Below are 25,129 nucleotides of genomic sequence, written 5' to 3'. Positions count from 1 at the left end.
TCCTTTTCCTGAAGCTCATTGCAGGAAATGGGAGACTCCGCCGGCGGTGGATTCCCACGTTACCCGCTTGATCAAAAGCGCGACGCTGCCATTGCCGTCTATCTCCTCTTTGAAGGTTCCCACGGACAGGAAGGTGGAGACTTGTTTAAAGTCCATTTATTCTCTTTCCGGGGCGGTGGCTCGCCCGTCCATGGCTATCTCCTGGGTGGCTAAAGCCATTGAGGCATGGGCCAATGCCTTGGAGGATACCTTTCCTGATGAGGCTCCGGATATCTAGAGAGCGTTAGTGGGACAGATGCGGGATGCAGCTTCCTATATTGGGGAAGCGTCTTTGGATGCCAGCCTGCTCACTTCTAGGGTGTCGGCTGCAGCGGTGTCTGCTCGACGCTCCCTGTGGCTGAGGTCCTGGAGGGCTGATGCAGATTCAAAAAAGGGTCTGGAGGCCTTGCCTTTTAATGGTGATTTACTATTTGGTCCGGATTTGGACAAAATAGTGGATACTTTAGCTAAGTCCAAGTCGGCTTTCCTCCCTTCGGCCTCTGCGCCGGCTAAAGTGAGGAGCTCTGCCTTTCGGTCCTTTCGGGTTCAGGGTAAGGCCAAGGGCCAGTCCTTCCCGAGACATTCGGCGACCAAGGCCGCACCCAAGAAGCAAGCATGGAGTGCTCGGCGCGCTTCTTCCAAGCAGAAGGATAAGCCTGCTGCCTGATGGGACGGGCCTCTCTCTGGGGGACCCCAGAGTGGGAGGCCGACTTCTCCTATTCGCCCAGTGTTGGCACAATACCACCACGGATGCCTGGGTTCGAGAAGTAGTCTCTCAGGGGTACGCCCTGTCTTTTCGGTTCAGGCCGCCCCACCAGTTTTTCTGTACGAGTCCTTCTCTGGACAAGACCAAAGCTGGTCAGATTCAGGTAGCTATAGAATCCTTGCTACAAGCAGGGGTCATTGTTCCCATTCCGCAGTCTCAGCGCGGGACGGGGTACTATTCTACTCTGTTTCTGGTACAGAAACCCAATGGTTCTCGTCGCCCTATCCTGAATTTGAAGTCTCTGAACAGATACCTCAGAGTTCCCAGGTTCAGGATGGAAACGTTACGTTCCATCATTCTGGCGATGGAACCCGGGGATTATATGGTCTCCCTCGATATCCAGGACGCCTATCTCCATGTGCCCATAGCACCGGCACATCAGCGGTATCTGAGGTTTGCTATCCTGAACCATCGCTACCAATTTCGGGCGTTGCCTTTCGGCCTTTCCACGGCTCCGAGGGTGTTCACCAAGGTGATGGCAGTTATGGCTGCCCACCTTCGGGGTCAGGGTCTACGTCTGTTGCCGTACCTGGACGATCTTCTGCTGCTGGCGAGCTCCCCGGAGGTGCTTCTTCGACATCTCCACCTGACCATTGCTTGTCTTCAAGCACACGGGTGGTTGATAAACTGGATTAAGTCCTCCCTGATTCCATCACAGCGGATGGTTCATTTGGGAGCCCTGCTGGATTCTCCTCAGCAACGGATTTTCCTGACTCCGGAGAAGGTCTTCTCCCTGCAGCTGCGGATACACAGTTGCCTGAGCAGTTGCCGCCTGTCGGTCCATTTAGCTATGAGAGTTCTGGGGTACATGGTGTCGACATTCGACATGGTGGAATTTGCCCAGTTCCATTCCCGGCCCCTGCAGGGGCTGATTCTATCGGAATGGAACGGGTTACCTCACCGGATCCGCTCTCAGATGCTGGTGTTGTCCCCGGAGGTTCGTCAGTCTTTGGTTTGGTGGCTTCAGACGGCACATCTGGTCGAGGGGCGCCCCTTTTGGATCCTGGACTGGGTCCTGCTCACGACGGATGCCAGTCTCCGGGGTTGGGGGGCAGTGACCGGCTCATTATCGCTTCAGGGTCGTTGATCCGCGGAAGAAGCACTTCTCCCCATCAACGTCCTGGAACTGCGGGCAGTATACAGGGCCCTGCAGTCGTCCGGTCCCGCTCTTCACGGAAGGGCGGTTCAGGTGCAGTCCGACAACGCCACCACGGTGGCGTACATCAACCACCAAGGGGGAACTCGCAGTCGGGCAGCAATGTGGGAGGTGTCTTGCATTCTTGCTTGGGCGGAGTGTCACGTTCCAGCGATCTCGGCAGTCTTCATTCCCGGAGTCCTCAATTGGGAGGCGGACTTCCTCAGCCGTCACGACGTGCATCCCGGGGAATGGTCGCTTCACCCAGAGGTGTTTCAGCTACTCGTAGACAGGTGGGGGCTGCCGGAGCTGGACTTGATGGCCTCCCGTCACAATCACAAGTTGCCCGTTTACGGGTCAAGGACAAGAGACGCAGGCGCCTGTCTGGTAGACGCTCTGTCGGTGAAATGGACGTTTCACCTGGCGTATCTGTTTCCTCCGATATCCCTGCTTCCTCGGGTTCTGCGGAAATTCAAGCAGGACGGCGGCACGCTCGTGCTGGTGGCTCCGGCGTGGCCCAGACGTCCTTGGTACTCCAATCTGAGGTGCCTCTCCCATCGACGCTCCGTACCTTCTTCCTCAGCGTCGGGACCTGTTGTCTCAAGGGCCCTGCCTTTACCCGGGTCTGGGTCGGCTGTCTTTGACGGCGTGGCTCTTGAGACAGCCGTCTTGAGGTCTAGGGGTTTCTCCAGTTCGGTCATTGGTACCCTGCTTAGGGCACGCAAGCCTGCTTCCGCACGGATTTACCACAGGGTGTGGCGCACTTATTTTCAGTGGTGTGAATCCAGAAACTATGATCCGCATGTGTTCCGGGTTTCCAGAATCTTGGAGTTCCTTCAATCGGGTTTGGACCTCGGCTTACGCCTGGCCTCTCTGAAGGTTCATGTGTCTGCTTTGTCCGTGTGGTTTCAGCGACGGATTGCTACACTGCCAGACGTTCAAACCTTTTTCCAAGGTGTTCTCAGGATCCAGCCTTCCTTCGTGGCTCCGTGGGACTTGGCGGTGGTACTGCGAGTCTTGCAGGGTCCTCCTTTTGAGCCGCTTGAGTCGGTGGAGCTCAAGTGGCTGACGTTTAAGACCATTTTTCTCCTGGCAATTGCTTCTGCCAGGAGGGTTTCAGAATTGGAGGCGCTTTCCTGTCGCCCCCCTTTTCTGATTTTTCACCAGGACAGGGCGGTGCTCCGCACTCGTCCTGAGTTTTTGCCCAAAGTGGTCTCAAAGTTCCCCATTAATCAGGAACTTGTTGTGCCAGCTTTTCAGTCACCTGATCTTTCCGCTGGTGAGGCTTCCTTAGATGTAGTCCGGGCACTTAGAATCTACGTGGACCGGACTGCTTCGGTTAGGAAGTCGGATTCTTTGTTTGTCCTCTTCGGTTTTCACAAGAGGGGTTGGCCTGCCAACAAGCAAAAGTTAGCCCGTTGGCTTTGTTCAGTTATTTGTGAGGCTTATGCACAGGAGGGTTTACCTGTGCCAGCCTCTGTTAAGGCTCATTCCACTCGTTCTGTGGGTCCCTCTTGGGCTGCTAGACGTGGCGCCTCCGCTGTTCAGCTGTGTAAGGCGGCTACTTGGTCTTCAATTCAGACGTTTTTGATGTTTTATGCGTTTGACACCTTCGCCTCTCAGGATGCATCCTTTGGACGCCGGGTACTCCTTTCAGCACAGGAGCGTCCCCGCCCTTAGTTGAACTGCTTTGGGACATCCCCAAGGTCAACCCTGTGGACCCCCTATGGACCCTGAAGTAGAAAACAAGAGATATGGTAAGAACTTACCTTTGTTATCTCTGTTTCTACGAAGTCCATAGGGTCCACAGGGCACCCGCCCTGACGCACCTGGCTTCAAATGGGCTGTGTGGCTGGTCACCGGTTTTCCGTCTCCCATTTCTGTGAGTATGGTTTCTTGTGTGTTCCAGTCTTCCTTCTCTCTGTCTCTCCTCCGGCCTTAGCTGCTTACCAACTGAGGTGCCTGTGGCCGGGGGCGGGATATAGAGGAGGACGGACCCAAGTGCATCCTGGGAGCAGCAAAGCTTTAACTGCGTGGTGCCCGTGGATCCAGATCCAGCTATACCCCAAGGTCAACCCTGTGGACCCTATGGACTTCGTAGAAACAGAGATAACAAAGGTAAGTTCTTACCATATCTCTTGTTTTTTATGTGGGGGCAATGTACAGAATATCATTTTTTGTGGAGGATAGTGTGATTTTTTTTTTTTCTCATTTGTGAGCCAGTACTATATGTTTTATTTTGCTTTGTGGGGGTGGTGGTGGGGATCAGTGTAATTGTGTTTTTATGTGGGTACCATGTGTATTATTTTGCCTTCTGTGAGGGCAAGTGTGATTTTAGTTTTTTTTTAAATGGGACCCGATGTGTTTTATTTTTGTTTTCTGTGGAGGCCAATGTGTGTGTTTTTGTTTTTTTCCCCCATGGGGACCAATGTGCTTGTTTTTCTCCGCGGGGGACTGGTGTGCTTTGGCAGTATTAAAATCTTGATCGGTTTGCCGTGAGTTGAAAATCACTGTGTTAGCATGTACTTTCATACTACATATTTGTCTTGATAGATCAGAAGATTTACCTGATCTTCAACGTGGAAATAAAATGTTTTCTGCCATACAGAATTATTTTGGTGACTTAGGTAAGATATATTATATAATTGTTTAATTTTCCTAATATTTAATTTTTTTTTTTTAAGTGATGTGTTTGTATTTTAGTGTTTTTCTTACTTTAGTATGTTTTTATAGAAATTCTCAAATAATTTTAGACATTGTTCATAAACATACTGTATAAATTAAATAGGAGCAGAAAATATCACCAGAAAATGATAGAGCCAAAATTAGATTTTAATATATGTCAAATGTTTGTGTACTTCTTAGCGGAATAATATACATTAAATAACTGCCGTTTTACGAAGGGCCTGATTCCGGGATTGACGCAATGCCAACATTTACGCAGATCAAGCGATTGTTAGCCATTGCGCACGCACAGAGATTGTATTGCATTCACGCTTGCACAAAGTATTTCCTTGCAAAGTGAATCAGCTTTTTTTTGTGGCTAAGGAAACGCAGGCATGTTGGACCGTTTAAACGCCGTTTCATGGGTGTGCATAAATTAGCCATTGCGATCTCCTTCACAGCATGAGAGCACTCTGCGTGTCAGGAGAGCCGCAGTGTTTGAGGGAGGTCAGACTTGACTTACAAGCAGCGTGGCTGTCGATCTGCGTCGATGTTGCTGATGTTTCAACTGCAGGGTCCATAGGGCTCTACAGGAGCCCTTGGGTATAGGCGATGGCTCTGTTGTCGGGCACCACATAGTTAAATTCTTTGCCTCCCAGGATGCATCATGGGCCCCCTCCTATACCCCGCCCCCAGGCCAAGACACCTTCAGTTTCGTAGGTGCCTGGCCGGAATCGCGTCACTGCAAGGGCGCTGCGCAGTAGGCGTCCACTAATACACAGTCCGGTGGTCCTCGGGTTTGGGTGTTCCCTGAGGACGGCCGCACAGTGGAGCCAGGCATATAGCCTGCGCTACCACTGGACCACCATGGCCGACGGGCAGATGCTTTCAAATAGGCGCCGGCGTCCTAGGGGTTAAACACATGCCAGGGGAGGAAGCCTTCCCTGTATAGCACAGCCGGCTCCTCCCTCGCTATATCAGGCGCCTTTCCTCAGCGGTTTGGCGCGCTGTTGCAGTTCTCCTCCTTCAGGCCCGCCTCTTCTGAGCTCCGGCGGCCATTTTTTTAGGCACAGACTCTTGTCTCTTCATGCGTTGCGGAGCCTGGTTCCCCTACATACCTCTCTTCCAAGCAGGTCAGAGTATGTATCACTGTTTCCTACCAGACTTTAGGTCTGCGTAGTTGAGTGTGGTGCTTTTGTAGTGCAGGAATTCCTGCATTGTGTGTGGCTTATGCTAGCGGTGTCTGACTGTATTCTTTTTTTTCTAAACTGTCAGCCATTTTACTATCCCTGTACCTACCTTCTCACAGCCCTCTTGGTGTCAGTACTGTCAGGGTGGATGTGCACTTCACAGTTTTTAAAATATACATTATTTTCTTCTGTGTCGTGGGTCACATACAACTGTTTTTGATATATCTGGGAGTGAATCTGGATAGATTGATGCTCCCCTCCTGCAGTCCTGCTGTAGGTGCAGGGCAAGCTTTGGAGAGGGGGATATTATTATTGGAGGATTGTGTACTGCCTGTTCTCCATTGGCAGGTCCCTCTGCTGGCACTAGTGCTGCACAGGAGCATCCCTGGGCTTGCTTTGCACAAGCATTAAATGCCCTGGTAGGACGTTTGGCACCTCCCACAGTGTACCCTTCTATGGGGTTTATACAGCAGGTGGTGGCTCCATCTCCCGTTCAGGGCGTATCCAGACAGATGGTAGTGGCTACTCAGCCATCGCCTGCTCAGGTGTCGCCAGAGCCTATGTGGGTTAATTATTTTTCCACTACGGTGTACGGTGCACAACCTGACGGAAATGTTGCAGAGTGAATCTCCTCTGCGCCCTGCAAAGAAAAATCTGTTGTCACGTCATCATCCTCATAATGTGTTGACTGAGAAGACGTAAGATGATGGGGAGATACATAACTTATCGGACTCTTTAGCCCCCTCAGAGGGATACTGAACCTAAGTAAAAAATGTATGTACAAGGCCTTATACGTGCAGTACGTGTGGCCATGGAGATTGGGGATGAGGACCCCCCGGCAGCCAAATCTAAACATGCTTATTTCAAGGAGGTAAAAAGTACTGCTACAGTTTTTCCTCTGTCTGATCAATTGGTGGAGCATTTGGAGGAGGCTTGGAAATCCCCAGGTAAACTGTTTCAGCCTCAAAAGAGGTTGACTTATGCTTATCCGTTTGAAGAAAATTATTTCTCTAAATGGGAAGCCTCTCTGCAGGTGCATTCTAACATTACACGCCTGGTGAAAAGTGCTACACTACCTATACCGTCCATGTCATCCTTAACAGATGTTACGGATAGAAAAGTGGAGGTGTGCTTAAAATCAATTTATTCCCTTTCAGGAGGGGCTTCAAGACCAGTTATGGCCATCTGCTGGATGGCCAGGGCCATGGACTGTTGGGCGAAATCTATAGAGAAGTCCTTACCGTTGGATGCTACCAGTGAGCAGATCAAACTGGTAGGTTATCTCAGGGATTCAGCTACATATGTCAAGGAGGCTGCTTTGGATGTTAGCCTCCTAGCATCGAGAATTTCAGTGGCGGCTGTTTCGGTGCGTCGCTCTCTTTGGCTACGGTCTTGGTGGGCTGACGTGGAGTCTAAGAAAGGGTTGGAATGTTTACCTTTCAATAGAAAAGTTTTTTTTGGTCCAGATCTGGACAAGATTGTGGATACCTTGGCAGCTGCAAAGTCTGCCTGTCTCCGTTTAGCCCCGACTACTTCAGGATCGAGGACCTCGTCCTTTCGGACCTATTGTCCTCAGGGAAAACCTAAGGTTTAGTCCTTTCCTAGGCCTGCAGGAACCAAGAAGGTTGCAAAGCCTAAGAAACAGGCTTGGAGCACCAGACGTCTGGCTGCCAAGCCTGACGATAAGCCCTCAGCCTGACGGGACGGGCCTCCTCTTGGGGGATCCCAAGGTGGGGGTACGACTTCTTCAGTTTGCCTAGTGCTGGTGCCAGACCACCACAGACACTTGGTTAAGGGAAGTGATCTCTCACAGGTACGCCCTCTCCTTCCGCAGCAGACCTCCTCACCGGTTCTTCACTGCGGGACTTCAGGCACACAAGGGCATGGCCTCGGATATCCAGAAAGTTATATGCTCTATGCTCCAGGCGGGTGTCATAGTTCTGGTACCGGACCCACAGAGGGGAACGGGCTATTATTCAAACCTCTTTCTGGTTCCAAACCAAATGGTTCTTACTGGGCTATCCTCAACCTCAAGTCCATTAACAAATTTCTCAGGGTACCTCGGTTCAAAATGGAAACCCTGCGGTCTATTATACTAGCTATGGAACCTGGGGACTTTATGGTTGCCTGGATATTCAGGATGCATACCTGCATATCCCAATTGCTTTTGCTCACTAGAAGTTTCTCAGGTTCGATGTGCTGCAGCAACACTACCAGTTTCAGGCCCTTCCGTTTGGCCTGTCTACCGCACCAAGGGTGTTTACCAAGATCATGGCGATAATGGCAGCCCATCTGCGGTTGCAAGGGGTCCGCCTGTTGCCTTACCTGGACGACCTTTTACTCCTGGCCAGGTCTCAAGAGGTACTTCACCATCTCCAGCTGACAATTTTGGTACTCCAGTCTCACGGGTGGATAATCAACTGGAAGAAGTCCTCTCTGACCCCCTCACAGAGTATGCTCCATCTCAGGGCACTGTTGGATTCGCAGCAGCAGAGGATCTTTCTGACCAGGGACAAGATCTCCACCTTGCAGACGCGGGTACGCACATGCTTGCACAATCGTCGAGTGTCTGTTCACTCGGCAATGCAGCTGCTGGGCTTCATGGTGTCGACGTTTGACATGGTGGAGTTTGCCCAGTTTCATTCCCGGCCTCTACAGATTCTGATCCTATCCAAGTGGGACGGATCTTCTCATCAGATTCGGAAGCAAACTTTTGTTCTCTCTCGCGGCGGGGTGCGTCTGTCTCTGTCCTGGTGGCTTCAGAGGGATCACCTCACCAAGGGTCGCCCCTTCTGGATCCCGGACTGGGTCCTTCTAACGACAGACGCCTGTTTCCGAGGTTGGGGTGCAGTGATAGGACCACACTTCTTCCAGGGAAGATGGACAGACGATGAGTCCGCCCTTCCGATAAACATATTGGAACTTCGGGTGGTCTCCAAGGCTCTAGAACAAGCCGGAATCCTGCTACACGGAAAGCCTGTGCAGGTTCAGTCGGACAGCGCCACGACGGTGGCTTACATCTACAGTCAAGGAGGAACTCGAAGTCGAGCAGCACTAGCGGAAGTGTCCCGCATTCTGTCATGGACGGAAGACTATCTTCCTGCCATATCAGCTGTATCATACCAGGAGTACTAAACTGGGAAGCGGACTTCATCAGCCGTCACAAAGTGCATCCAGGGTCTCTTCACCAGGAGGTATTTCAACTCCTGGTGGACAGGTGAGGTCTTCCAGAAATAGACCTCATGGCATCTCGGCACATCCGCAAGGTACCAAGGTTCGGGTCCAGAACAAGAGACTCCGAGGCTCTTCTGGTAGACGCTCATGGCTCCGGCATGGCCTAGGTGTCACTGGTACTCGGATCTTCAGTGTCTTTCCATCGACACTCCATGGCTGTTGCCTCAACGTCCGGACCTGTTGTCTCAAGGTCCTTGCCTTTACCCGGACCTGGGGTGTCTGTCTTTGACGGCGTGGCTCTTGAGACATCCCTCCTAAGGTCGAAAGGTTTTTCTAGCTCTTTGGTCAATACTATGCTCAGAACATGGATGCCGGCTTCAGCCAGGATTTACCATACGATATGATATACCTACTTTGCTTGGTGTCAGCCTAGAGGTTACGATCCCCAGGTTTTTCGGGTATCTAGAGTGTTGGCTTTCCTGCAGGCAGGATTGGATCTTTGTCTCCGCCTGGCTTCGCTGAAGGTGCATGTTTCTGCCCTTTCTGTTTGGTTTCAGCATAGGATTGCTCCACTTCCTGATATCCGTAACTTTATGCAAGGTGTTCTTCGTATTCAGCATCCCTTCGTTCTTCCAGTGGCTCCTTGGGATCTGGCAGTGGTCCTGAGGGCTCTCCCAAGGACCTCCATTTGAACCACTGGGCTCAGTGGATATCAAATGGCTAACAGTTAAGACTGTCTTCATTCTGGCTATTGCTTCAGCCAGGAGGGTGTCAGATTCATGGGCTCTCTTGTATCGCCCTCCATTTCTGATCTTTCATCAGGACAGGGCCGTGCTTCAGACCTGACCTGGCTTCCTTCTCGAAGGTATCTAATTTCCACATTAATGAGGAAATTGTGGTTCCGGTCTTTAATCCCCAGACTTCTCTGCTGGTGAGGCTTCTTTGGATGTGGTACGGGCGCTCAGGATTATGTGGACCACACTAGATCTCTTCAGAAGTCGGACTCTTTGTTCGTCCTGTATGGGTTCCACAAGAAGGGTTGGCCGGCCAAGAAGCAAACTTTGGCTAGGTGGATCTATTTCTGAGGCTTATGCTCGTGAGGGCATTCCAGCACTGCCCTCTGTTACTGCTCATTCGACTCGGTCTGTGGGTCCTTCGTTGGCAGCTTGCCGTGGCGCCTCGACAGTTCCTCTGTCCATACCTTTTGTGCGTTATTTCGCATTTGACACCTTTGCCTCTCAGGATGCTTCCTTCGGGCGGCGGATTCTTCTTTCTGCACAGGAGCGTCCCCACCCTTGAAGGGACTGCTTTGGGACATCCCCAAGGTCTCCTGTGGAGCCCTATGGACCCTGCAGTTGAAAATAAGAGATATGGAAAGACCTTACCTTTGTTATCTCTATTTCAATGAAGTCCATAGGGTCCACAGGACTCCCACCCTGACGTCTCTGTGCTTCAGCTGGGTTGTGTACTGGTCACCGGTTTTCTGTCTCCTTCCGTGTGAGTATGTGATCCTTGTGTGTTCCAGACTGTCGCGCTCTCTGTTTCTCCTCCTCCGGCCATGGGCTTGTTACTTAACTGAAGGTGACTTGGTCTGGGGCGGGGTATAGGAGGGGGCCCATGATGCATCCTGGGAGGCAAAGAATTTAACTATGTGGTGCTCGACAGCAGAGCCATCGCCTATACCCCAAGGTCTCCTGTGGACCCTATGGACTTTGTTGAAATAGAGATAACAAAGGTAAGGTCTTACCATATCTCTTATTTTACGCTGTTGTACATTATCAGACGTATATGAGAGGGCAGCAGTGGGCGTCCCTATGTTCGGCTAAGCTTTGGAAGGCATTAGTATGTTTTAGCAATTACGATCTGTAAGAGATTGCAGTTGCCATAGCATTCAGGCCCTAAGGACCTGCTTCACAGGCGCTCGCTTTTGCGAGCGCTCGCTCTGAATCAGGGCGTTTTTTTTTTTTGTTCCGGCCCTCAGGCCGCTCGCAAAGCTGTGGGTGACCACCCACAGCTAGTGCGAGCGGCCTGGTGATGGTCTTGTAGTGAGCGATGGAGCTGCCATCACTCGCTGGGGCTCGTGTATGCGCACGCCGGAGGGGCCGCATGAGCAGTGGGGAAACATCGACCCGCTCGCGAGCGGGTCTGGATCCGGACCTAAGTCCACAATGCTTTCTTACCATTCTAATGCAGAGCTCAAGCAGTAAAAGATCTTGAGACGTTCTCATAGGTACAAGCTTTTTTGGTGACTTTAATGAAGCAGCATGAATTTAAGGAAATAGAGAGCAATCTTAAGTGCCATAGGGATTGCTGTGAGTCTAGTACTTACCTAGTAATGGGGACCACCGGGTGTCTGCAATTTTTTGTGGTGCTAGAGGATCTATGAATTGTATGTCCTGTGTTGACTCAGGAGTGGTACTGTTTCTGAAATGTTTTGATGACATGGAGCTTCTATTTCTGCAGTATTAATGTTAATGGCAGGCACAAGGGGGGAAGGTAACGTGCATGGATGGGTGACACGAGGAGGTAGTATCTGTGCAGTGTATGGCTGGCACATTAGGGTTCTGCAGTGTATGGCTGTCAAAATCATGTACTTTTAATTGACTTGGATAGTAATTTGTGCATTGTATGGTTGAGCAGGAGAAAATATGGCAGGCATGGGGAATTTGTTATGTGCATAATGGGGATATCAGTGTAGTGTATAGCTGATGGTTTGTTTCTGCAATACATGCCTGACACAAGGTTTTTGGGGGATGTAGTCAGCATCCCGGCGTACGGGACCCAACGGTCTAAATACCGGCGCCGAAATCCCGACAAGTCGGGATCCCGGCACCTATATTCCGACTGTCGGCATCCCGAAGGGTATCGGGGTACAGGGGGAGGGAAGCGTAAGGTAGCGGGGTTAGGTTTAAGCATTAGGGGGAGGGTTATGGTTAGGCATCGAGAGGGAGGGTTAGGGTGCGGGGAGGGGGAAGTTAGGTTTAGGCACTAGGAAGGGGGGGGGAGTTAAGTTTAGGCACCCGGGGAGGGAGGGTTAGGGTGGGGAAAATACTCACCATTACTTGCTATGTGTGTCGGGATTCTGGCTGTCGGGATGCCGCTGTTCGTATTGTGACCAGCGGCATCCCGACAGCCGGGATATCATACCCATTCCAGTTTTTGGTCAGCACAAGTGAAGTTTCTGTGCAATATTTGCACAGAAAGGCAGGAGCGAGAACATCTGCAGTATATTGTTGGCACTAGCAGTGTTCTCCCCAGGCTGTTTTCTGCCGGCTCATCGCCCGGCAGAAACAGTCTACCGGACAGCACTTTCCCCCGCCACATTCCCGGTCACCCTCGCCGACCCCTGCTGTTTAACGCTGGCCTCTGAAGCGACCAGAGGCTAAAGAAGCCTCCGATTGCTTCAGAAGCAAGCATTCCCAGTGATGCACTGTGCGGGTGACGTCATGGCATCACCCGCGACGTGTGGAGCCTGCCCTGCATGCCTGCTGGATCCATTAGATCCAGTCAGAGTGAGTCAGCGGGAGTGGGAGCGCGAGCACCGGGAATGTTAAGGTAAGTTCTGGGCTGGGACCAGCCTGGGGGCACTACATAATGGACACTATTTAAGACTGGGGGCACTGCATAAGGGGCCAGTCTGGTGGCACTGCATAAGGGGCACTATTTAAGCCTGGGGGCACTGCATTAGGGAACAGCCTGGAGGCATTGAATAGGGGCACTACTTCAGCCTGGGGGCACTGCATAAGGGCAAAGCAAAACTACAGGGGGTAATGTATAAAGGGGATAACTACAGGGGACACTGTATAAAGGGCACAAATACAGGGGGCACTGCATTTGGGAATAACTACAGGGTGCACTGCATAATGGACACTTTTGATTGAGAGCCAATGGGGGAGCAGCCTGAGACCTGTCGGGCTGGAATGGTAAGGGAGACACCCTTTTTCCCGCCGTGTGCATAATTGCGAAGGCCCCCCACTCGGCTACTTCTTGATGCCATCCGGCTGGAAAAAATTTCTGGGGAGAACACTGACTAGGGGATGGGGGGTGTCTCTGTACTATATGGTTAGCACCAGGGGCTATCTCTGCAGTGTATAACTGCACTGGGGGGAATCTTTGTTCACAGATGGTAGATGTGGGGTTGTTTTGGCAATATATGTGACTTGCTCAAATAAACTGTGACTCAAATGGCCTAAAAAGTGTTGTTTTTTTAATTGAAATTTTAAGAGAGAGTCCCGAAAGCAAACCTGATTTTATTCTTCGACATTAATTCACCATTCCAAAATCGCAAACATGCATGATTCTATGTATAGGCTTTTGCTGTTTTGGTTTGCATGCTAACCATATGGATGTACAATATAATATCACAGCCCAACAAGGTATACCATTTTTAAAAACTAGGAAACCTACTTCAGTATTGGAGGGACTCCTTTTTCTTAATTGGTACAATATGAGGAAGACCTGTTTAAGTCTGCCCAATGTGTGTTGATCAGTATGGGGGAGATAGGACACAACGTGGTGCCCCCCCCATATCTATGGAAAACCTAATTTTTCCATAGCACTGTGTAATACACTGCAGTTCTCTTGGGATCACTACACAATTGCTATTAGGGGGCCGCGTAAGTTGAAATAAGGGTAGAACACGTAGTGTCCGCTCCCTCCTATATATGGAAAATATATGTTTTGTGTAGTACAGAGTGACATTGTCTGGTGATCACAATACAAGTTTTAGGAGTCCCCGTATTCTGAAAAACAGGACCCCCTCTTTCTAATATGGTTGCTCCTTAATTATTGAAAGCACATTTAGGGGAGATCTCCCATTACTAGACTGTATTACTTTTCTGCAGTGTAGAGATTTTTGCATGGTTATAGGAATAACTTCTCTGGGGGCACATGAAATAGAGTGTTTCCCTCTGTGCACAGATCTTAGTTGAAACATCTACATATGAATAAACATGCCAAATGATAATGCTAAATTGTAGATAATACGTAACAACGTTGTGTATAATATATATTACCCCCTCTACTGTTGATCAAGTAAATCTGAGTATAATTATTTGCCATTGGAGTATGTACTGATAGGTTACGTTAACCACTTGCCTGGCATGGTCGCAACAGATGCGACCACAACCAAAAATGACCACTAGGCGGCTGTGGGAAGCTTAACTTCCTTCAGCCGTCTATATCAGAGGGACCAGCTGGTCCATCTGCACCCTCGGATTCCCCTCTAGTGTGTCCCGATCACTGTTGGCCACAGTGTACCCGAGCACCCGGCGGGAACCCCTCCTGGCGCGGCTGCAAGCAGCCGTGTTCTCAATAGAAGTGGGCAGTGATCGGGACACATGTTTGTGTATGTGTGTATATATGCTATATATATATATATAGCAGCTTTGTTGTATGCAAAATCAATTTTTAATCACTCTAGTGATATCATTTATTGTATGCTCTTCAAGTTCTAATATAAATGAAACAGCTTGTTTTTTTTTTTTTTTTTTTTTTTTTTTTCATTTAGCCACACGTAATAACATTTTTGTTTCATTTGTCTAATGTTTCACTTGTCTTTTTTAGACATTTTACTGATAAAAAATAAATGTAATGTTTTATATATTGTTGACTTTTATTACTTTTTTTTTTTTTTTTTCTATCCATCACCAAAATAGTTTTTAATTGTTTTTGCTTAGCGATAAATTCACCATTCCAAAATGGCATAAATCAGGATCCTATACAAAGGTTTTTAATGAATAATTTTGTTTTTTCTTTTTGTTAAGGTTGAATAAAATGTTCACGAATAATATAGCATAGCTTAGCAATTTGAAAAGTACACTTTCTACTGCATGAAATGAGGCCACCTGTGTTTATTAATGCCAGGATGGGAAGATTTGGGTATAAGAACTCCTCCATCTCTGGATTTCTTTAAAACATTTTCTGTATAGTATGTTACTGTATAGCGAGCACCAGATAAAAACGGAGTGGGCACATCATTTGAAAGAGGAGATCCCTTTCTTTGTAATGTGGGTTCCCTGAATGTGTAGGTGCCAGGGTAGGCTGTAGTGGTGTAACTCTTTTGTACTGGGGTGTTCGCGTTTAAGTAAACTTTAGCAAGAGCATGGAACAGAATGATGGGCTATACAGAGTTGTGTGAATGTGTAAATACACCTGTTGAAAGACAGATCTTTTTACCTAGTATTGGGATAGTACACGTGCGCACTGATAAAGATGATGTCTATGAAACCAAGCTCATGCATAGATGGTCCATCTGCAGAAAGGCATACAGAAAAATAGTCTTATGTGGCTCCAATGTGTTTTCTAAACCATAATATTGAAATTCCCTGTAGTTAACTTTTCTGCCACTAGATGGCACATTGAAAGAGTTGTACTAATGTCATAGAAATACTAAGCACTAAAATGTATTTACATTTCTGATTGATTATTGTTTTTTTTTCCCCATATTCTGTTTTATCTTTTGTAGGAGAGACAAATGTACTAACTCATAAGCTTGCAGATATTTTGATGAGTGCAGATTCAGAAACGGAACACCCTCCTGATGTAAACAACTGTGATGAAAAACTCTTTTCTGAAGAGTCAGAAGATGATGCTTATGATGTAATACCCTCGCTGATTGAAGGTTTGAATGAAGCGGCCAGTGAATCAGACAGCCTGTCCACCAAAAGTCCAGCAAAATCCAGAGAACGGCTGTACAGTTCTGACAGTTCAGTTGTGCAGGAACCCCCAATCCCAACTTCTAACCTTCATGCGAGAAAGTGGTAAGGTTTTATAGTTTATATTCATAGCAATTGAGGATCACAGAAGTTTCTTCCCAAATATATAAAGGCACAGCCAGCAGGAAGTAAAAGTGGTCACAAGGACATATACGAAAATAGTAATTTCTTCAGGGTCCATAGGCTCCACAGGGAGACCTTGGGGTTTAGTTTGGGAACCAAGGACCTCATTTAGACCCGCTCGCAAACAGGCCGATGGTGGGGCACTGCGCGCGCAAGCCCCGTAGCGAGTGAGAAGTTCACACGCTCCGGGGCTCGCTACAAACGGGGAGGGGGGGTGGCTGGTTAAACGGAGGCGTTCCTGAAGGAACGCCTGCCGTTTGTGGGCGGCCCTACTGACATCACTCGTGATGTCAGTAGTGATCTTCCTGCTCTATTTGAGCAGGAAGCTCACTGGGGCTTGCGGCAGACGAGACCCTACCACAAGGGTCTCGTCGCAAGCCCGATGGTCGCGATGATCGCGACCATCACCTGGCCGCTCGCAAAAGCTGTGGGTGGTCACCCATAGCTTAGTGAGCGGCCAGAAGGCTGGGTTAAAAAAAAAAAAGCGCTTTTTGCGAGCGCCTCTGAATGAGGTACCAAGTCCGGGCACCACACACAGTTAAAGCTTTCAGCTCTCAGGATGCACTGTGTTCACTCTCCCTATAACCCCGCCCCCAAGCCAGAGGCACCACAGTTTGAGTAGGTGCCCGGCCGGAGTCGGGTCACAGTTATCGCAGAGAGGCCATCTTATTTCATTTTATTTTTATGATTTTGTGGTAGTTTTACTTATCTCCTGAGCGCGCAGCAACAGACTGTCCATTGGACATCTGTGCTGCTGCTCCATCACCCCGCCGACGCCGCAGTGCCAGTACTGATCTGGGGATCTTGGCAGGACCACTGGGTCCGTGCTAGCCGGGCCCCGTGGACTTCCCTGACTGCGGCCGGATCAACGGGGACAAGGTATGGCGGGTCACAGCTTTCGGTGACCCGCGTATGAGCAGTCATTGCCTCTGGTCTCGGGACAGACCGGAGGTGCTGAGGTGGACGCAGGCCCCCCATACCCTGCGCTTCCACTAGACTACCAGGGACAATATCGGTGCGGGAAGCCGGCATCCCGGGGGTTAATTGTCAGCCAGGGGAGACAGCCTCCCCTGTTGTAGCGGCTCCTCCCCTCAGCTCAGCACGCCTTTCCAGTCTACGGTCTGGCTTTGCTGAGCTGCTTCCTCCTTGGGCCATGCTTCCTCTGAGGTCTCCAGTGGCCATTTTATCTCTGTGGTACATCGCAGATCTCCTAGGTCAACGTTTGGTCCAGTCCCCCTGCGTACCTCGCCTTTGGATCAGTGTACACAGCGCTATAGCCTTCCCAGACACTGAATCTGGGCAGTTGATTCTAGTGCCATTTGCAGTATATTGTATGTAATGTTTATATATGTGACTTATGCTAGCGCTGGCTGTCTGTGCTTTTTCTCTCAACTGTCAGTTTATATCTATCCCTTTTCTTTACAATCTGCCCTAATACAGGTGTACTTAGGGTGGTTCGGAGACCTCACATATACTTTGTCAATATTTGTGAGGTTGGTCACATACTGTTGCCTGCAGCACGTTGCCATATATTAGTGGAACTGTGTGTTGCATACGCTGATAGTGGGTCCCTGCAGCTAGTCCTAGTGTCAGTCAAGACCAGTATAGTGCTGCTTGATATTTCCACAATGATTGTTAGTCAGATATGTCTGACCAGGAAATGGATAATACTGCACCCATTTTGCTATCCTGCAAGTTATGTTCTGCAGGTGTGAGTAAGGAGGATTTGACTCAGGAAGGGTTATGTATTAGGTGCCATCAGGTGCTGGGCCCCTTAAAGGACCCCCTTAGGCGTTTTTTTATTTTTTTCAGACCTTGGCCTCCATTGTGGATCGCCTGGCGGCCCCCACAGTTGTAACCCACTTGGGGTTACCTCAACATACCATCCTTCCCCCTCAGGGTATCTCACAGTTCTTGCAGTCTACCCCTGTGACACACGCTCCCTACCAGGGCTATTCAAGTACATGCAATCCCCTCAGGTACCACAACAGTCTGTCATTTCCCTTGCAGGGATTATCACAACAGCCACCCTGGGTGGATGTCTTTCCTAAACTACGGCCTTTTAGACCATGTTAGAGAAGCACAAACCTAAGAAGGCGTCTAAACGCCCTGTGGTGTCTTCCCAGTCTGCACGGCTGTCTAACACAGATTGTCAGACAAGGTAGGGATGGATGATGTGTCTGGCTCCTATTCCTTCATCACGAGTGGGAGCCTAAATCAAGTACTGATATCCCTGCTTTGGTGCTGGCGGTCAGTTCCATCTTAGTTATAAAGGATGTCGGACCTGCACCTAAATCAAATCACCCTCAGTTTAAGCAAGTTAAAGTGTCTTTGGCTGTTATCCAATTCTCTGAAAAGCGGGTGGATCACATGGTGGAGGTCTGGCAATTGCCAGATAAGCGGTGTCACAAAAACGTTTGGCCTCATGTTGCAAGTAATAGGAATCACCTCCTGCGGTGGATTCTCAGATTACTCGCTTGATAAAGAGCGCTTCTACGCCTCCCATTCCTTCCGTGAAGGATTCTATGGATAGGAAGGTGGAAGCTTGCCTGAAATCGATGTATTCTCTTTCAGGGGCTGTTGCCCGTCCAACCATGGCTATTGAATGGGTGGCTAATGCTATAGAGAGCTGGTGCGTTTGAAGACTTTTTTTTTTTTTTTTCCCTCAGAAGCTCCTGGGGATCAGATGTCTTTTGTTGCTCACATTCAAGATGCAGTTTACTATGTTGGTGGAGCAACATTGGATGCCAGTCTCCTAACCTCCATGGTTTCGACCGCAATGTTATCCGGGGGAGATCTTGTTTGGCCCTGACCTTGATTGTAGCAACGTTGGCAGCATCACAAACTGCATTTCTGCCTTCAGCTACTTCCACTACACGGCTTCGGGCTACATCTGTTAAGTCCTTTTGTCCTCAAGGAAAGCCTAAGGGCCAGTTCTTTTCATAGGCATTCTGTCTCCATGAGGGCCGCCATACCCAGAACCAAGCAGACCTGGTACACCAGACGCCCTGCTTCTAAACCTGAGGATAACCCTCAGCCTGACTGGACTGGCCTTCATCTGGGGGATCCCAGAGTGAGAGGCCGACTTCTTCAGTTCGCCCAGTGCTGGTGTCAAACCACCATGCTTGGGTAAGAGATAGGGTCTCTCAGGGGTACGCCCTCTCATTTCTCAGACTGTTTCTGGACGGCTTCCTGCTCTTAGCAGAATCCCCAGAGGTGCTTCAAAGCCATTTCCAGTTAACCATGGCTTTCCTTCACAAGCACGGATTGTTAATCAACTGGGAAAAAGTCCTCCCTGAATCCCTCACAAACAATGATTCATCTGGGAACCCTGCTGGATTCTCAGAATCCGGGAATCTTTCTGACGTCAGACAAGATCTCCACTATTCAACTACGAGTGCACAGATGTTTCCACAGTCGACGAGTGTCCATACACTCAGTAATGCTGGTTCTGGAATCCATGGTGTCCACCTTCGACATGATGGAATATGCTTAGTTCCATTCCAGGCCTTTGCAAAAACTGATCCTCTAGGTGGAACGGGTTTCTCACTCTGATCAATGTCAATACGATAATGCTCTCTCCGGAGGCGCGTCTGTCTCTATATGGTTGGCTATAGCCATTTCATCTAACCAAGGGTTGCCCCCTTTTGGAGCCCGGACTGGGTAATCCTTACAACGGATGCCAGTCTCCGGGGCTGGTGCGCAGTGAGCGGTCCGCACTTCTTTCAGGGCCGTTGGACATCGGTCGATTTAACCCTACCAATCAACATATTGGAACTTCGAGCTGTCTAAGGGCCCTCACACTGGCCCAACACATACTCCACGGTAAACCTGTACAGGTTCAGTCCGGCAATGTCACAACAGTGGCTTACATCAAGGAGGCACCCGAAGTCGGGCAGCAATGACAGAAGTGTCACACATTCTGTCATGGGCAGAGGGTCACCTCCCGGCCATCTCTGCAGTGTTCATTCTGGGAGTTCTCAATTGGGAAGCCGACTTCCTTAGCCATCACGACGTGCATCCTGTGGACTGGTCTCTTCACCAAGAGGTGTTTCAACTCCTAGTGAGCAGATGGGGCCTCCCAGAGGTGGACCTCATGGCCTCCCGACACATTCGCAAACTGCCGGTGTACGATCTGGAGATACCGAAGCAACCTTCGGAAATGCATTGTCAGTGAAGTGGACCTTCCAATTTGCGTACCTGTTCTTTCTGGTCTCCCTTCTTCCTCAAGTTCTTCGGAAGTTCAATCAAGACGGAGGTACTGTACTGCTGGTGGCTCCAGCTTAACTTGGATGTAACTAGTGCTTAGTTTTTCGGAGTCTCTCCATCGGCACTCTGTTCATGCTACCTCACCATCTGGACCTGTTGTCTCAGGGTCCTTGCCTTTCCTCGGACCTGGATCGTCCGTCTTTGACTGCCTCCCTACTAAGGTCCAAAGGATTATCTGGCTCTGTTTTCATCAGGATGCTTAGAGCGCGTAAGCCAGCTTCTGCTGGAATCTGCCACAGAGTGTGGCATACATCTTTCTAATGGTATCGTACCAGTAGCTAAGATCCTCAAGTGTTTAGGATTTCCAGAGTCCTGGCATTCCATCTAGCTGGATTGGGTCTAGCCTTCCGCCTGGCTTCCCTGTAAGTGCAGGTCTCGGCATTGTCAGTATGGTTCCAGCGTAGAATTGTTCCACTCCTGGTATCTAGACCTTCCTTAAGGGTGTCCTCTGGATTCTACTTCCCTTTGTCCCCCTAGGGGTCCTTGGGATTTGGCAGTAGTTCATCGGGCCCTCCAAGGGCCTCCATTTGAACCACTGGTTTCGGTAAACCTTACGTGGTTTATTACTAAGACTCTCTTTCTTAAGACGGGTGCGTCTGCTAGGAGAGTGTCAGAATGGGGGCGCTTTCCTGTGGTTCCCTCTTCTGGATATTTCACCTAGACAGGGCTGTGAGTCGCACTAGCCTTGTGTTTCTTCCTAGGGTGGTTTCTGAATTCCTTTTTATTCAGGAACTTTTGGTACCGGCCTTTCAGTCACCTGTCGTCTCTGCAGGTGGGGCCTCTTTTGGCTGTGGTCCGTGCTCTCAGGATTTACGTGGACCGTACCAGTTCCTTAGGGAAATTTGACTCCTAATTTGTGCTCTATGGATTTCACAAGAAAGGATGGCCTGCCAATAATTCTCCTCTCAGCGCAGAAGTCGTCCCCACCCTTTTAAAGGACTGCTTTAGGACGTCCCCAAGGTCTCCCTGTGGAGCCTATGGACCCTGAAGAAGAAAATGAGAGATATGGTAAGAACTTACCTTTGTTATCCCTGTGGTCCATAGGGTTCACAGGGCACCCGCCCTCACGCACCTGGCTTCATATGGACTATGTTACTGGTCACCGGTTTCCAGTCTCCTTCTCTGTGAGTGTGGTTCTTGTGTTCCAGTCTTTTGTTCTCTCTCTCTTTCCTCCTCCGGCTACTTACAAACTGAGGTGCCTCTGGTTTGGGGGCAGGGTTATAGGGAGAGTGGACCCAGTGCATCCTGGGAGCTGAAAGCTTTAACTATGTGGTGCCCGGATTTGATTCCCAACCTATACTCCAAGGTCTCCCTGTGGACCCTATGGACTTTGAAGAAAGAGAGATAACAAAGGTAAGTTCTTACCATATCTCTCATTGTTACTTTATGGTTTAGTAACAGGATCCAGGTCTCCTAGATACAGTGATTCATTTCACTTTCTAATTTTTTTATTATGTGTATGTTTTTTTAGTATTTAAATATATGTGAGTGCTATGTTTCCAATTGTCTAAATTGTTTAAAATTATCCTTTTTAATTGCAGTTTAAGTTTCAAAGATGCAACATTAACCGAAAATAACAATGTCTTCACAAGGATGGCTTCCAAAACATCTGAAGAGAAGTTGCCGTCTAAAATATCTATAGATGATTTGGAAAATAATACTCAAGCGTCAAGACTGCATAAAGCTGAAAAGCCAAGTGTTGGGAAGCTTGATGCCACAAAAGTCCCAATGACCTCATATACAGAAAATGCTGATATTGGGTATTTCCACATTTATTTTTCCTACTGTGCTATGTAAATATATGTGGTATGTAAGAGATGTGATTCAGTTTTTTCAATACAGAATACATTAATATATTAAGGGATAAAAATAAAGAAATTAAGAAAATAGAAATTATTTTTTGAGATGCTTATATGTGTATTTCACTAGCATGCGAAGACTGACTACAGGTGAACACGCCCATTGTGAATGTTGCCTATGATACAGCCTTGATAAAGATTCTTAAAAGAATTGAAACGTCAGCATGATGGCATGTTATTAAGACCTCCTACAATAAATCTTAAACAAATGGAAACAATTTGGAGAGTGCATTTTTCTCTACTGGAGTAGAGTGGGGGTTGTTGGTAGAGAGAGATACCACAGATACCCCTCTTTTTAATTGTACTTCTTATTCCCTGCGTTGACTCTTTATTCTGACCCCTACCTATGTAAACATGTAACATCTTATATAAAGGAAATAAAATATGTTCAGAGCGCTACTCCTGTTGAGATGGTTGTTTATAGCCTTGACGAAATATGAAACCAAAGAGAAAAAAAAACCCACACAATTTAGTTTCTGTAATCACTGAATGCCATGAAAGATTAGTGCTTGTATCCTTGCATGTAAAAGGCCTTTCAGGGTCCATTAGCTCCATCTCACATTTGCTTGCTGGATATAGTGACATGCAGAGTCTTAGGTATTTTTCAGATGGTCAAACAAGGGTACACCTCTCTAGTCCACCTTATCGCAAACATTCATCCAGGTCGGTGGATGTGGCTGGGGAACAGGACTGTGATAAGGTGGACCAGTGAAGGAAACCCTTGTTTAACGTCTGAAAAATACCCACGACAGATGGTTATCTATTACATCAGTGGCTCAGACTCTGCATGTCACTATATCCAGCCGATACAACTGGGGGCAGCTAATGGGACCCTAAAAGGTCTATTACATGCAGTGATACAAGCACTTATCTTTTGAGTAGGACTATATATACCTTTTTATGGTATTCAGTGATTACCACACAGAATTGTGTGTTTTTTTTCCTCTCTTGTGTTTCATATTTCATCAAGGCTATAAGAACTGCCTCAGCATGAGTAGCGCTCTGACCATATTTTATTTCCAAGACTTGTTTTAAGAGATGAAGGTGACCACCCAAGGTCATGGAGCTGCAACTCAGTTTGCGCTGTAATACTACCTTTTATTCCACAATCTTATATAAGGGATGTTTCTCTCCCATTTTTCATGTAAAATACGCTAATTTACAACATGAACTAGGAGGCGGATACAAGTGCACAGTCAATTTTTAATCTTTCTGTTTATTACACACATGGCAAAAGCTATGTTTTAATTTTTTATATTTAGTGTATGGGCATCACATTTGACAATCTTTTATTCTCCTTTAGGTATATTGTCATCTTTTTGGTGTGCAAGATGTTTATTTACAATGCTCCCTACAACCCACAACTGGTGTTTTTGTTTTTCTTTGTCTAAAATTAAATTGCTGTTTTGATTATTTTTTTTTTAATTGTATAAACTAATATTTTATATTTTCAGAGAGGAAGATGAAGAGTTTGTAATAAGTGAGGAATCCAACTGTAATTTAAAGTCCTGGGTTACAACCCCGAAAAATACAAAAGCACCTCGACAAAGACCAGAGAGAGAGAAATTAATATCTACAGGTGAGACAGACCATTCATAGCACTACCTGTTTATGTTAAAATTTAGGATGCAGCAAGCAAGGACATGACAGTAAAATTAACTTCAAAGCAACACAATTATTTTGATGTATTTCTATACCTTAATGCAGTGGTTCCCAAACTTTCTTGAATGATGGCACCCTAGAGTATCAGCATTTTTTTAACAGCATCCCTAGGCCAAAAGTTTCTTATTCAGAAAAAATTATTCAATTAAGTCAATTGTGCTTACCTGTCATCCTTAGGTTCAGCTATGTTGTGGTGCACAGGGTTTGTTCACATTTTATGATTTGCAGGCACCAGCACTGGTTTTGTCTGTTGCAGAAAGAAGTAAACATGTTAATGCTTTACCAATCAACTGAAACAAATCATTAAACCTTAATTTATAATACAGTTGAACACAATTTTAATTTAGTTTCTGCTCACTTTTGATCTCCCTTTTAAGAACCAAAAGTTAATCTTGGAAAGCGTATTGATTTTCAGAGGCAAAAATCTGAGATTATACGGGAATGCGCAATCGATCTTTCTGTGAATAGAAGGTAAGAATGTTTATATTGTCTTGTAAATGGAAATGCTGTAATTATTGTCCATTTTTTTAAATCTATTAGCATGAATAAATTCACATGTGTTTGACTTCCTAGTCTTTTTGAGGAATGTAGTCTGAACAGATAAATTACAAGCTTATAATGTATGTTTATTTCCTACCATTATGCTCTAAAGCAGGGCTGGACAATAAGCGGCCCTCAAGATGCTGTGTAAATACGCATCCTAGCATGCCCTGCCACAATTTTAACATGCCGTCATTGCAAAATTTTGGTAGGGCATGCTGGATGTATATTCCCACAGCAGCCGGACGGCTGGCTATTGCCCACACCTGCTCTAAAGTGTTTTTTTTTGTCTTAAGATGTTCACTTAAACTATGTACAGTAAAGTATATACATTATACTGTATAAAATACAATAAAGTAAAGGCAATAGAAAGGTTATATTATATTAACCGCTGGCATTAAGCTAAATAATGACATTAAAGCTCATAAATTTAATGATAGCCAAATAACTTCATTTTCATAGAGTTTATGTGATCCGAGAAGGTGCAAACATTTATCCCACGCACAAAAAAAACACTTTAAATTGTAAACTCTCAATGGGATCAGGAACTCTGCGCAATCCGGCAGCGGCAGCCAGCATTAGATCACACACTGGAGGTGTGGTTGTAATGGCATATGACTCTTCTCTACTCTTTGAGAGGAAACCATTTTCCCATTTGTGTTTAAGGGTGCAGTGTCCCCAGTGCCAGCACGAAAATCAGGTTGAAGTTCGCCAATCTTGGCAGCCCCACACTAGGCAATGGGAGTTTGAAGAGGCTCTCTCCTTTTTGATGTCACCAGTCCCTTTCAGTGTTCTCCAGTTTTAATGGTCGCTCCGTCCGGCTTTTTTCTTACACTGCCCAGCGCAAGGGACCATCCCTGCTTGCGGAGTGCACTGGCGCTGTGGGCAGTAGATGTATTCACTGAGCAAGGCTGCCCCCGCTGGAGGCCCTGGCCTACCCTGCACTAGAGCCGAGCTGCAGATATTGTGTAGTTGCAGCCTTCCCCTCTCCT

At 47.7% G+C, this 25,129-nt stretch overlaps 1 protein-coding gene across 5 annotated transcripts in view; it reads left to right on the top strand.

Moving 5' to 3' along the window:
- Positions 1–25,129, top strand: part of CENPC (centromere protein C) — a 250,358-nt gene that overhangs the window by 22,621 nt on the left and 202,608 nt on the right. For 2 of the 5 annotated variants that reach the window (XM_088463309.1, XM_088463307.1), the window contains exons 3-6: positions 15,435–15,729; positions 21,618–21,836; positions 23,390–23,514; positions 23,975–24,068. In XM_088463309.1, coding sequence (XP_088319435.1) covers positions 15,435–15,729; positions 21,618–21,836; positions 23,390–23,514; positions 23,975–24,068 — 733 coding nt within the window. Of the gene's footprint in view, positions 1–4,493; positions 4,568–15,434; positions 15,735–21,617; positions 21,837–23,389; positions 23,515–23,974; positions 24,069–25,129 lie in introns of those variants that run through there. The other 3 variants (XM_088463310.1, XM_088463308.1, XM_088463312.1) reach the window with 3 other exon arrangements.

The sequence above is a fragment of the Taudactylus pleione genome, unplaced genomic scaffold (genome assembly GCF_031769625.1).
Source record: "Taudactylus pleione unplaced genomic scaffold, aTauple2 ptg001339l, whole genome shotgun sequence".
Classification (NCBI taxonomy): domain Eukaryota; kingdom Metazoa; phylum Chordata; class Amphibia; order Anura; family Myobatrachidae; genus Taudactylus; species Taudactylus pleione.
The sequence above is the reverse complement of the archived record's forward strand: the minus strand, read 5'-3'. Positions and strand labels throughout refer to the sequence as shown.